This window comes from Embiotoca jacksoni, unplaced genomic scaffold (assembly GCF_022577435.1).
Source record: "Embiotoca jacksoni isolate LCO1_2020_lvr unplaced genomic scaffold, fEmbJac1.0.p SCAF_54, whole genome shotgun sequence".
NCBI classification, from domain to species: Eukaryota; Metazoa; Chordata; class Actinopteri; family Embiotocidae; genus Embiotoca; species Embiotoca jacksoni.
Genome location: NW_027185408.1, coordinates 150,385 through 162,515, shown reverse-complemented (window position 1 = coordinate 162,515; position 12,131 = coordinate 150,385). Strand labels below are relative to the sequence as shown.

Genomic DNA, 12,131 nt, shown 5'->3' with positions numbered 1-12,131 from the left:
ACAGACCTGCCTCCGTTAAGAGTCGGAGCGAAAGATCGTTGTATAAGGCGTAAACTTAAAGAGGCCCGGCGATACAACGTGTGTGAGGTCATTAATTTTTTTATGACGAACTGACCACTGCAGTCTGATGTTGAAGTGAAATTGAAGATTGTTGAAAGCATTTAAATACGGGGAAATGTGGGTGGCTTCCAAGGACTAAGCAAGTTTATAGAGACAGCCAGTGTCTGCAAGTTCTTGTTCTGTGGGGACAAAGGGTGGTGTTGGTGGAGAAGTGAGCGTGAATTAAAAGATGTGTGGTATCTGGGGCGATCCCTAGAGTGAGACCGGACTGAAGTTATTCAGCCTAGAAGCTTGTCTCATTAGATCCACAAATTGACCTAAAGGAGTCATTCACACTCAATCTCCACGTGTGTGTTGAATTACCACTGTGTGGTAGTGTTGAATGAAAGTAAAACAAAAGGACGACGAACACAAACCAGGACCGATCCACAATCAACCATGACCGCTCCGGCAAAAAGTGACACCCCTAAGACAACGGTGATAGCAAGACTTGACCCTGACTTGACATCGGCCCCTACACCTCCGCCATATGAGCCCCCACCACAAGTGCAGGTGCCCATGTTTGTCATTAAAGAGATGCAGGATAGGAGAAGAAGTTTGCATAATATGGCATTAGCAGGCGGAGCCACACAGCAAGTGTGGGAGAGTAAACAGAAAGAGCAGGTGAAGAAAAGACCAGATGAACAAAATTACTGAGAGAGAAGGATAACATAAACAGAGACAGGATCTCAGTCAGAAATAAAAAAAAATTGAAGTAAGCGAAAAATAAAATCAGAACAGAGTAAAACTAACGCTGAAAGATCGTGCTAAAACAAACAAAAACTTAGAACAACTGAGACAGACAAATGACGAGAATAATCCAGAATGTAATAATATATAAATAAAAGAACGGGAACAATTAATAATAGTGAGAGTTAAAAATAAAATAATAAAAAAGACAGAGAAGCAATATGGTTAAGGAAGCCAATTAAATTAAAAAAAAGAGAAACAGACAAATATGGGGTTATGATTTTACTTTATGATTTTTTTATTCTTTTAATAGAATAAATAAATAACATAAATAAATATAAACATAAATTAATCAATTTGATTCTTTATGATTGAAGAAAATACACGAATAAACAAGAATAACCTGAGATAAGTGATAGCATAGAGATAACAGAGGAAAAAGCAACAGGAGGAGGAGCTGAGACAGACACAGGCTCAGCTTTTGAAACTCCAATTAGATGACGCCAGACGCAAAAGCTACTGATAAGTAAAAAGGACACAAAACAATGGGGAGAGTAAAGGAGAAAATTAGGTTAGAGACAGCAAAATCTGCATCACAGTCCTGTGAGAGCCCTAAGGTGGGAAAATCAAACAAACCCACAGTAAAAACGAGAGATATTATAAGATGCAAAGATCACGGACAGATTGAGAGGGTTTGGGTGGTAGCCAGAGAGGGAAGCAGGAGGACTCTGCCAGTGCAGAGGAAGATGAAACTCTGGGACAACACAGTCAAGACACCCTGAGAGCAAAGGAGGCAATACAGTAGACCAGCACCATGTCTGCACCGCAAGAAGTGGACAGAGAGAGTGAGGACAGAGACAAACAGTATCCTCGGAGCAACCACCAGCAACAGGCATCAAAATAAAAACCAAAAAAGAAAAGACACTGAAATCATGACAAGAGGCAGTAAAACACCGAGACGGATCCGGTGGCACAAGTACGGGAGGCACGGACAACCTGGGTGTCAGAAACAGTTGGCTGACCTCGACAGACTCCACCGACTCCAACTCCTTTCATACCTGTCAGGTGATCACTGATAGGAGACGCTAACAACAGAATACTACAGAGGATCAAAGGGGGCGGTGATGTGGAAACATGCGTTAAACAATCAAATAGGAAGTCTGATGAACAAGCAATTCAACTTCTGAAACAGTACCTGTCTCAGAAGAATAGTTGTTTGATTGGATAAGATAAAGTAAAATAAACCAACTTAAAATAATATGAGATTAGTTAGAGATGAGTTAATAGAAAAGATAGAACGAAGTTAATAGATCAAAGTTAAGGATGAGATAGATCAAAGAAAATAAGAGAATACTGAGATTTAAGACGTAAAAGTTAAAGTTTAAAGAGGCCCAAAGACAGTGTAGTATAGGAGAGCGGTAGTCACACCAGAAGTAGAAGGGCGGATTAGAATAAGTAGATAAATAATAATAGAACATTAGGACCACAACATAAAATAAATAAAAGAAAAGGTAATGAGCAAAAGACTAGGAGGAACCTTACTGCCGCCTTAATCTGGACCATACAGGCTGAAATGGCGTTTATATCACTCAAAACCGCTCTTAGCACTGCTTCTGATCTGGCTGTCTCTGACTACAAAGATCCATTCTATCTGGATGTTTCTGAAACAGCCCAGACAGCAAATGATGTGCTGTTTCAGAAAAAGGGGGAGACAGGAATGTCCTGATGTACGTGAGCGTCACATTGGACGCCACAGAAGCCAGACATCCCCCATGCACACGACATGCAGCAGGAGTGGCTAAAATTTTCCATCAACTGATAGTACTCACCACACACACAGTCGTGGCACAGCGTTCACCATGTCATCACTAAGACAGACCAGGCTGGACAAAACACTGACATCACCACACATCACATACACACATGAAGGCATAAACATGGCAGACAACATGGGAGGACACAGGTACCTCCTGGTAGCCGTGGATGCATACACTGGCTGGCCAGAGGCAATACCTGCTAAAAAAGAGGATGCAAAAACAGTGATCAAATTGACTGAAAAATCATTCTTATATTAGGACTCGATAGACTATAAACTGCTCTGTATTTGCATTATTTTTTACAAACAACAGACTAAACAAATTCAAATTTTGAACCAGTTTTATCATGACATCGCACACAATTTACATAACTGATAAAACACCCATGGAAAATACATCAAAGTCTATGGCAATAAAAATCTCCACCAAAATCAAAATCAACATCCTGCCCAGCCAGGTACAAAACTATGATGAATGTCTTTGGAGAAGAAGAAAATAAATGTATCATCACCATCAATAGTATACACTGATAAGTGGTTTCCAAGATCAAGCAAAGGCTACTATAGAAATCTGTGATAGAAACCCTCAGTCACAGGGGAGGGTAGGAAGGATGAATCAGACACTGAAAAGTAAAATCAGTAAAGTGTGTGCTCAAACCAAGCTGTCCTGGGTGGAGGCTCCACCAGTAGCATTGATGGCAGTAAGAAGCTCAGTGAACGCAGCTACGGGTTTCACACCGTTTGAGCTGTGGACTGGACAGAAGTTTCCGGGTCCAGGCGCAGGAAACCCGGTGATGATCAAAACAAGTTCCTGGATGAAATATAAGCCATCCTATGATCAACTAACAGCTTTGGTGTCAGGTTTTTCTACACAGGTGGCGAAGGCCAAAGGGGGCGGCGAACCTGGAACGCCTCACACAACGGAGTGGGTCCTTCTGAAGGTGATCAAGAGGAAGTGGTCGGAACCACGGTGGACCGGACCATACAGAGTGAAGGAGAGGACTGGTACCACTGGTCACAGTGCACGGCAGCAGAACCTCCCCAGCGGACGCTGGCTCAGGTGACGGCTGATCTTAAGGATCAGCAGTGAAGACACTAAAAATGTTTTATTGACTATTTTATAATATTAACCTAAAGTGATTTCATGTTATAACATTTTCTGCAATTTATGAAATATGGTAGAAAATGTCTATGAGCGGTCATGTGATGTGAACGGAGAAGAAGAAGGTTACAAGGTCTTGTTAGGAAACGCTTTTACTGACAATACAAGGAAGAATTGGACGGTCACATCTAGAAGGTTGGCTATAGAACAAATATAATATATAACATAAAACAAAAATGGTCTAGACGGTGGTGTTGGTCTCCCTGGGAGACCAAAAGGGGGAATTGTGGGAATTTCACTGTCTGATATTTCACTGTTGTTTGCTAAATCTCCGCAGCACAGACACTGTCTCGGGGACAACTCCAGATAGGCAGCGACTGTTGAGGACATCACGGCGCCAGGTACCCGGCCAAGGCTACCGACATGCAGCCAACTCATGGCAGACAACACACCGGGTAGAGAGCCAATTGAAGGAAGCCACCACCCCAGAGGAACTACCTATACAATGGACTATATAATACAGGAGCCAGGGACAGACAGTCAGTCAGACTTCAAGAACTGACACTCTGTTGTTGTCAGGGACACATAATCTGGGCTCCTAGCTGGAGATCTGATACTCTGATGCTTTTATATTAAATGCTTTTGAGACCAGAAGATTCTCTCCTGTTGCCTCATTAAAGAATACGTAGGACTGGGGGCTGACACATGTTGGTGTTGTACTAGCATGAGCCCGAAAAGTCCAACAACACATAACGTTTTCAATTTCAGAAGTAAAAACCAAAGTTTTTTTTAAATGCTCTGCACCCACTGCACCTTTAACATGTAATGAATGGCATTGTATTTCATCGGTGTGAATGTAGAAAGAGACATATCTACTGTGATGTAAAAATGATGCAAAATGTTCAAGTGGTAACAAATAACAATAATAATAAAAAAAAAACCTCAATTAAATAAACCAAAGAAAAATGACAAAACCTTCAGACAAAAACAGACAACAAGCAAGATTAAAACACATTTCAGAGCCAACAGACAGAAAGTGTGTTGTATTTGTATATTTATTTGTGTGTTTGCGGGCAGACTGAATCGTAACCTCAGATATTTCTCACATTAAATGATGACGTCAGTTCCATCAACAACCTTTCATGTGGATTCGTGTCTGCATAAGTTGATCAACAATGATTTTCTGGTGCCGCTTGATATCAAGCTGTAATTAAACTCAGTCCCGGGTCAGCCTTACTGCCGGCCGGATGTCCGAAACCAGAGCAGCCCGTGAGAAGCCCTGTAAGAAACCCCTCGCATGCGGGAGGAGGGAGGAGGGGGGCGAGAGGGGGAGAGCAGAGCTCGCGACGTTACGTGGCCGCCATTTTGTTTGACCGGGAGTAAAGGAAGCAGCCCGAGGAAGCACCGGCGTGAATACTTCCCCTTCAACACGGAGGATCTGCATCGTGCATCCAGGTTACATTCGCGTGGTGAGTGCGCAGAAAGGACGCCGGTGTTTGTCCGTGGAGCTCGTGCTCCGTGTTTTACACGCTGTAACGGCGGATGCGGTCGCACCGACGGGGGCCGCTCGTTAGCGACCGGAGCAGCTCGTCGACGTGACCGGCCGGCATTTTGAAAAAGAAAACGGGCCCGCGTCGACGGACGGACGGTCAAACAGACGGCCGGAGATCTGTCTAATGTGCACCGGATGTGTAACGACGCCCGGCTACTGCGGACATTTCCTCGAAACGTTCCCCGGACACGGTTAGCCTCCGGGCGGGTTGGAGGCTCGTGCGCGCGGCGGCCTGTCGGTGTCACGAGCAGCGACGAGCTAACGTTAGCATTAGCAGCGGGAAAGAAACACCTGCTTTTGTTTTCCACTTCTTAGTCAAACCCCGTGTGTTGCCGTGGAAACGGAGCTCCACTGACTACAAGTCAGTCTGACCAAAACACGTGATTGAGTTGTTGTTTTGTTTACCTTCCGTTTTGTTTGTGGTTGTTGTCCTGGAAGATGGTGAACGGGGCAGCGGAGGGGGGCTGATGCACGAGGAGGGGCCTCCTGTCAATCATAAAGGAGGATGAAGGTCAGCAGGAAACTGGCTTCAGTTGAGGTGAATACTGACAATAATAATCATATTTAATAGTTCAGAAGTTGATGTTCAACACAGGTGACAGATTCCACTTGTAGAAATGTTCTTCATGTAAACAAACACAGTTCGCTGCGTATTTACCGTTCGTCGGGCCGCCGGCGTCCAACTCCCGCTCGGCGGCGTGGAGCGCCGAGGCGTCGCCGAACGGGTCTCGGAGGAACGTCGGGGCCGCGAACGTGTCCCTGATCACACCTGAGAGACGACACGGAGACGGTTCGATGGCGCCGGACAAACTACGTCAACTAGAAACGGTGCGCTCGGAGAGCTGCGGTGAATTCACAGTAAAAGTAGGGTTAGCTCTATTTACGTTTCCATAGCAACACTGAGATGTAATCTGAGGAGTTTTCCCTGAGTTTCACCTCCTCCCCCCTCCCCATCCGACGGTTGTGCTCACCCAGCGCCTCCCTCCTGTTGACGGTGGGCGACGGCACCCTGGAGGGCGTGGCCTGAACGAAGCCCAGGGAGGTGTTGGGAGTGACGTGAGACAGGTCGGACGTCCCGCCGTGAGACACTGAGGGAGACGCAGAGAGAGAGAGGGAGGTGTGGGGACGGTCACAGGAAGCTGAGAGGGACAGAAAGGGGGAGGAGCTTGCTGGTGAACGGGCGGTTTACTTACCGTCCAGTTTCTGCTCTGCTGGCGGTTCACCGACGTCTCTGAGAAACAAAAAACAAAAACAAGATGAAGAAAGAAAAGATTCTCAGATGGCCGACGCGCTGCAGGAGGACTCGACTCACTGCTGCGTGCCGTCGGCCTCCTCCGGTTCTCCGGCGTCCTAGTGGGGAACATCGGCGGGTTCGTGGAGCGGCGGCTCCGCATCTGCCGGCACAGAGGCATGATGGGAAATCTCAGAGCGCAGAGCGTCTGTCTGCGGAGGAGGAGGAGGAGGAGGAGGAGGAGGTTCGGCGGCCTCGTGGATGAAGGCCGGCTCGGTGTGCAACCTCAGGCCCAGAGAGTTCCTGCTGCTCAGGCGGTCGGAGGGTCGGGGACACCCAGAGGCATGCTGGGAAGGATCCGGGTTCCCACTGGTGGCTGGTTCTGCTGCACAGAGCTGAAAAAAACAAGGAAAAGGATGTTTTCTCATGAGATGAGTTTCCTGCTTAAATGTTGAAGAACCAGACATACCAGGTTTCAGATGTTTAAAAGCAGCCTTTGATTGAATAAATATTTAATTGTCTCTTTACTTTTTACTCTGTTGTAGTTTTTATATTTAACTGTTAATGCAGCATTGAAGGAGTTTGAAGTTTCACCTCCTGAGACTCAGCCGGTCCTGAAACACCGAAACACCCCAGATCCTGGTTCATTATCTCCAGCAAACCTGTCAGGCTGCGGACTCCCTCCTTCTGCTCCTTCTGCTCCTTCTGCTCCTTCTGCTCCTTCTGCTCCTTCTGCTCCCTCTGCTCCTTCTGCTCCTTCTGCTCCTTCTCCGCTTCAAGCCAAACCAAAAACCACGTCATAATCTCACTTAATGAAGGTTTTTCTTTTTAAACGGTAGATTGAGAAAGCGCTGACTCACCTGTTTCCCTCCGCTCCTCCTCCTCCTCCTGCTCCTCCCGTCTCTCCTGGAGTTTACGGAAGTATTTCTGAGCTCGGACCTCCTCGAAACAAAGTTCGGATCCTTCGCAGACGAGTTCGTCCTCCAGGTACTCGGACACGTTCTGAACCCCGGAGCTCCGGCCGGACGGGATCGTCCCCGACGTCTCCGAGCGGGACACTCTGCGGAGGAGACCGTGGATGAGACATCCTGGAGTTATTTGAGTCAACTAATTAAAAACAACACAATACAATCTAAAAAAAAGATCCTAAAACTGAAACCGTCCACTTACGTCACGGTCGTCCTGTTCAGAGACATTTTTAACGGGCACTCCACAGACGGCTGGGACAGAGAGCATAGAGGGTGTTAGCGAGGTTTAAAAAACAGGATAACGCTGCGTTATTAAACCGTTACCACGGAGACGCACACCCACCACGCTCTGAGCCTGTCCGTCGGAGGACATCTGATTGGTCAAGGTAGGTAGGTAGGTATTTACTTTATTAATCCCAGAGGGGACATTTTTCCGCTACAGCAGCATACAGAAGCAATAAGATAATAATAGAATAAAATAATCGAATAGAAAAGCAATAAATTAGTAGTAAATAGCAGTAAAAAATATAAATATAAAATGCACAGTATATACAGTACATTATATATCTATATATATTATATACAACAAACCAAGAAACACAGTCAAGTGTTTTTGTACTGTGATGGATTTTGCCAGAGTTGAGTTATTGTACAGTCTTATTGCAGTGGGCAGGAATGATCTCCTGTATCAGGAATGATCTCCTGTATCAGGAATGATCTCCTGTATCTGGAATGATCTCCTGTATCAGGAATGATCTCCTGTATCAGGAATGATCTCCTGTATCTGGAATGATCTCCTGTATCAGGAATGATCTCCTGTATCAGGAATGATCTCCTGTATCTGGAATGATCTCCTGTATCAGGAATGATCTCCTGTATCTGGAATGATCTCCTGTATCAGGAATGATCTCCTGTATCAGGAATGATCTCCTGTATCTGGAATGATCTCCTGTATCAGGAATGATCTCCTGTATCTGTCCTTGTGACAGCGGAGCTGGAGGAATCTTTTAGAGAAAGTGCTCCTCTGTCCCTGCAGCAGGTGGTGGAGAGGGTGGTCAGGATTATCCAATATGGACAATAGTTTGTTCAGCGTCCTCCTCTCCACCACCTTTTCCAGGCTGTCCAGATTGTAGTCGATGATGGAGCCGGCCTTCTTAACCAGTTTGTTAAGTCTGTTGGTGTCACCGGCTCCAATGCTGCTCCCCCAGCAGACCCCAGTGAAGTACAAAGCACTGGCCACAACAGATGGTAGAACATCTCCAACATCTCGCTGCACACATTGAAGTATTGAAGTTTCCTCAAGAAAAAGAGTCGACTCATCACCTTCTTGTAGACAGCATTGATGTTGGTCTTCCAGTTCAGTCTGTTGTCAATGGACACACCCAGGTACTTGTACTCCTCAACCATGTCCACCTCCTCTCCCAGAACTCTCAGCGGTTGTCTTCCTCCTGAAGTCGACCACCATCTCTCTGGTCTTGGCCACGTTCAGGAGGAGGTGATTTCTTCCCGCCCACTCCACAAAGTCCTCCACTACTGCCCTGTACTCCTCCTCCCGCCCATCCCTTATACATCCTACCACTGCAGAGTCATCAGAGAACTTCTGCAGATGTCTTGACTCTGAGTTGTTCTGGAAGTCAGTTGTGTATAAGGTGAACAGGAAGGAGACAGAACAGTTCCCTGAGGAGCTCCAGTACCACTGACCACCGTATCAGACAGCACACTGCCCAGACGGACAAACTGTGGTCTGCCTGTCAGGTAGTCATTGATCCAGGAGACGGTGGACGCGTCCACCCCCACCACCCGCAGCTTCTCACTCAGTAGCAGTGGTTGGATGGTGTTGAATGCACTGGAGAAATTGTTGGACTTGGGCTCATGCTAGTACAAAGCCAATATGTGTCAGCCTCCAGTCCTGCGTGTTCTTTAATGAGGCAACAGGAGAATATGTCAGGCTTCAAGATATTTATTTAACAGCAGCAGAATTACCATTTTACAGAGCTCTGGGTCCAGACTATGTTTCCCTGACCGCAACAAAGTATGTGTCAGTTCACGAAGTCTGACCTCCTGACTATCCCTGACCCAGTCTTCTTATAGTACTGAAAACAAAAAGTCATGTGTGTTGATGGATCCTTTGTTGGTTGGTGGAGGTGGTGGTTGTCTTCCTTCACATCCTGGAGTCCTCGCGACAGCCGTCTGTTCCTGTTTATGCCTCAAAGAACAACAGTATGTGACCCCACAGGTTGCCCACCTCCTCCTGTGACCTTTTGGTTTGGCCCAGTACTTTCACTCTCATTCACACATTCACAACCACACCCTGTTGTCTACACCTTCATTCACCACCTTTCGTCTACACCTTCATTCACAACCACAGCCTTTCGTCTACCCCTTAGGATATATAGTTGATAATACGACCTATATATAATTAATACGATATGGCATACATATATGTTGTATTATTGTAAACATAACCTAGCACAGAATCGCACAAAATCAAAGAAAGTGATTCTCACAGAGTCACCGGTTCCATCCAGGTGAGACTGAGCTCGTTGCAGCAGGTAGATGATGGCATCGTCCACTCCCACATGAGGCTGGTATGCAAATTGCAGAGGGTCCAGAGAAGATTTCACCAGCGGCCTGAGGTGGGCCAAGACCAGCCTCTCCAGCACCTTCATCACATGAGATGTGAGGGCAACCGGTCGGTAGTCGTTGAGGCCAGATGGAGTCGTCTTCTTGGGGACAGGAACCAGACATGACGTCTTCCACAGCACCGGGACCTCCTCCTGCTTCAGGCTCAGGTTGAAGAGGTGTTGTAGGACCTCAGCCAGCTGGACGGCGCAGGTCTTCAGGACCACGGGGCTGATGCCGTCAGGTCCTGCAGCCTTGCGCTGGTGGATTCTCTCCAGCTGTCTCCTAACCTGGCCAGTCGTCACAGAGAGGGGGGAGGGGGGGGGGGTCAAGGTGTCGATGGAGGAAGGGCCCTTTGAGATTGAGGGCTCTATGCAGCTCACCAGGGGGCGCAGAGGGGGGAGGGGGGGAGGCAGCAGAGGTGTTTGGGAGGTGTGAGGTGTGGAGGAGACAGATGAGGGTGGTGAACTAAACCTGTTGAAGAAACAGTTTAGTTCATTTGACCTCTCCAGGTTCCCCCTGGTTGTTCCTCTCCAGGTTCCCCCTGGTTGTTCCTCTCCAGGTTCCCCCTGGTTGTCTCTCTATCCAGGTTCACCCTGGTTGTCTCTCTCTCCCCTTGAACCCAGTAATCTCCTTCATACCGGTCCACACCTCCCTCACGTTGTTCTGCTGGAGTTTGGCCTCCAGCTTCCTCCTGTAGGAGTCCTTGCACTCCCTCATCTTCTCCTTCAGGTGGCGCTGCACTCTCCTGAGCTCCTCCCTGTCCCCAGACCTGAAGGCTGCTTTCTTCTTATTAAGAAGAACTTTCAGCTCACTGGTGATCCACGGCTTGTTGTTGGGGAAACATTTTACAGTCCGGGATGGTACGGTGGTGTGTTCACAGAATTTAATGTATTCTGTGATACAGTCCGTCCTGCTGTTGATGTCCTCCCCATGTGGTCCACACAGCACATTCCAGTCCGTGGACTCAAAGCAGTCCTGCAGGGCGTCTTTAGCCTCCTGTGTCCACCTCCTCACAGTCCTGGTGGTTACAGGCTGCCTCTGCACCAGAGGAACATACTTGGGAGTCAGCAGGACCAGGTTGTGGTCTGATCTACCAAGGGGGGGGGGCAGTAGTACTGTATGCATCCATGGCATTAGCATACAGTAAGTCCAGAGTTTAATTGTTCCATGTGGGGCAGTTCATATACTGGTGCAAAGTTGGCAGTATTTTATCCAGACTGGTTAAAGTCTCCAGTAGCTGCCAAAAATGCACCGGGATGCTGAGTCTGCAGTTTAGACACAGTGGAGTAGATGGTGTCCACTGCTGCCTCTGCGTCAGCTGATGGAGGAACGTACACAGCGATAACAATGGCGGACGTGAACTCCCTCAGTAAATAATAAGGGCGCATCCCCACGGCTAGCAGTTCAATGTCCGGGCTACAGAAACGTTCCTTCACACACATGTGGTCGGGATTACACCACCTCTCGTTCACATAGACTGCAATCCCTCCACCTTTCTTCTTGCCGCTCCGAACAACGTCTCCGTCTCCCCGAACGGTCCTGAAGTCGGGTACGGCCACGCTGTGGTCCGGGAGATGTGAGTGCAGCCATGTCTCGGTGAAACACATGATGCTGCACTCCCGGTACTCTCTCTGGGTCTTTACCAGCGCCGAGCTCGTCCGTCTTGTTGTCCAACGACCTCACGTCCCCCGTTAAGATCTCCGGTACCGATGGTTTATATTTCCTCCTCTTCACCTTCATCTTAGCTCCAGCTCTGCAACCCCGACGTCTTCTCCGAAGTTCAACGGGGATCTCAGGCCTCGCTCCGGGCAGCAGCAGTAGAGGGCTACTCAGCGTGATCAGCTGATCAAGAGAGTAAACAATAACAATGCCCCCAACCAGAAACGTGGAAAAATTACGGTCCATTGTCTGACCGTTAACTTAACACACGAGAGAAAGAAAAACAAAAACAACAACTCCGAAGAGGAGAAAGGATTAAAAAATACTAATAACAACACACTCGGGGAGGAGCTGCTGCAACAGGCTGCCGCTAGCGCAGCGCCATCTTA

The 12,131-nt window shown here is 47.5% G+C and overlaps 2 protein-coding genes and 1 long non-coding RNA gene across 3 annotated transcripts in view; all 3 read right to left on the bottom strand.

Annotated features, from left to right (window-relative positions):
* Positions 1-12,131, bottom strand: part of LOC138212251 (protein NLRC3-like) — a 45,281-nt gene that overhangs the window by 15,209 nt on the left and 17,941 nt on the right. The gene's annotated exons all lie outside the window — the stretch shown is intronic.
* LOC138212348 (uncharacterized) lies at positions 6,610-7,353 on the bottom strand. The gene is made up of 2 exons (XM_069172675.1): positions 7,085-7,353; positions 6,610-6,885 (listed from the first exon to the last, which is right to left on the bottom strand). The coding sequence occupies exons 1-2, from the start codon at positions 7,289-7,291 to the stop codon at positions 6,610-6,612; spliced, it is 483 nt and encodes a 160-aa protein (XP_069028776.1). The 5' UTR covers positions 7,292-7,353.
* On the bottom strand, positions 7,364-7,836 carry LOC138212263 (uncharacterized). The gene is made up of 3 exons (XR_011179415.1): positions 7,802-7,836; positions 7,661-7,710; positions 7,364-7,550 (listed from the first exon to the last, which is right to left on the bottom strand). It is a non-coding gene; the product is annotated as an uncharacterized lncRNA (long non-coding RNA).

What these genes read in the sequence shown, in the direction of transcription:
- LOC138212348 (XM_069172675.1), bottom strand. Translation starts at nt 7,291, where the DNA reads ATGACGTGGTTTTTGGTTTGGCTTGAAGCGGAGAAGGAGCAGAAGGAG. An exon ending in GACCGGCTGAGTCTCAGGAG is followed by an intron (nt 6,886 to 7,084) that starts GTGAAACTTCAA and finishes TGTTTTTTTCAG; the next exon opens with CTCTGTGCAGCAGAACCAGC.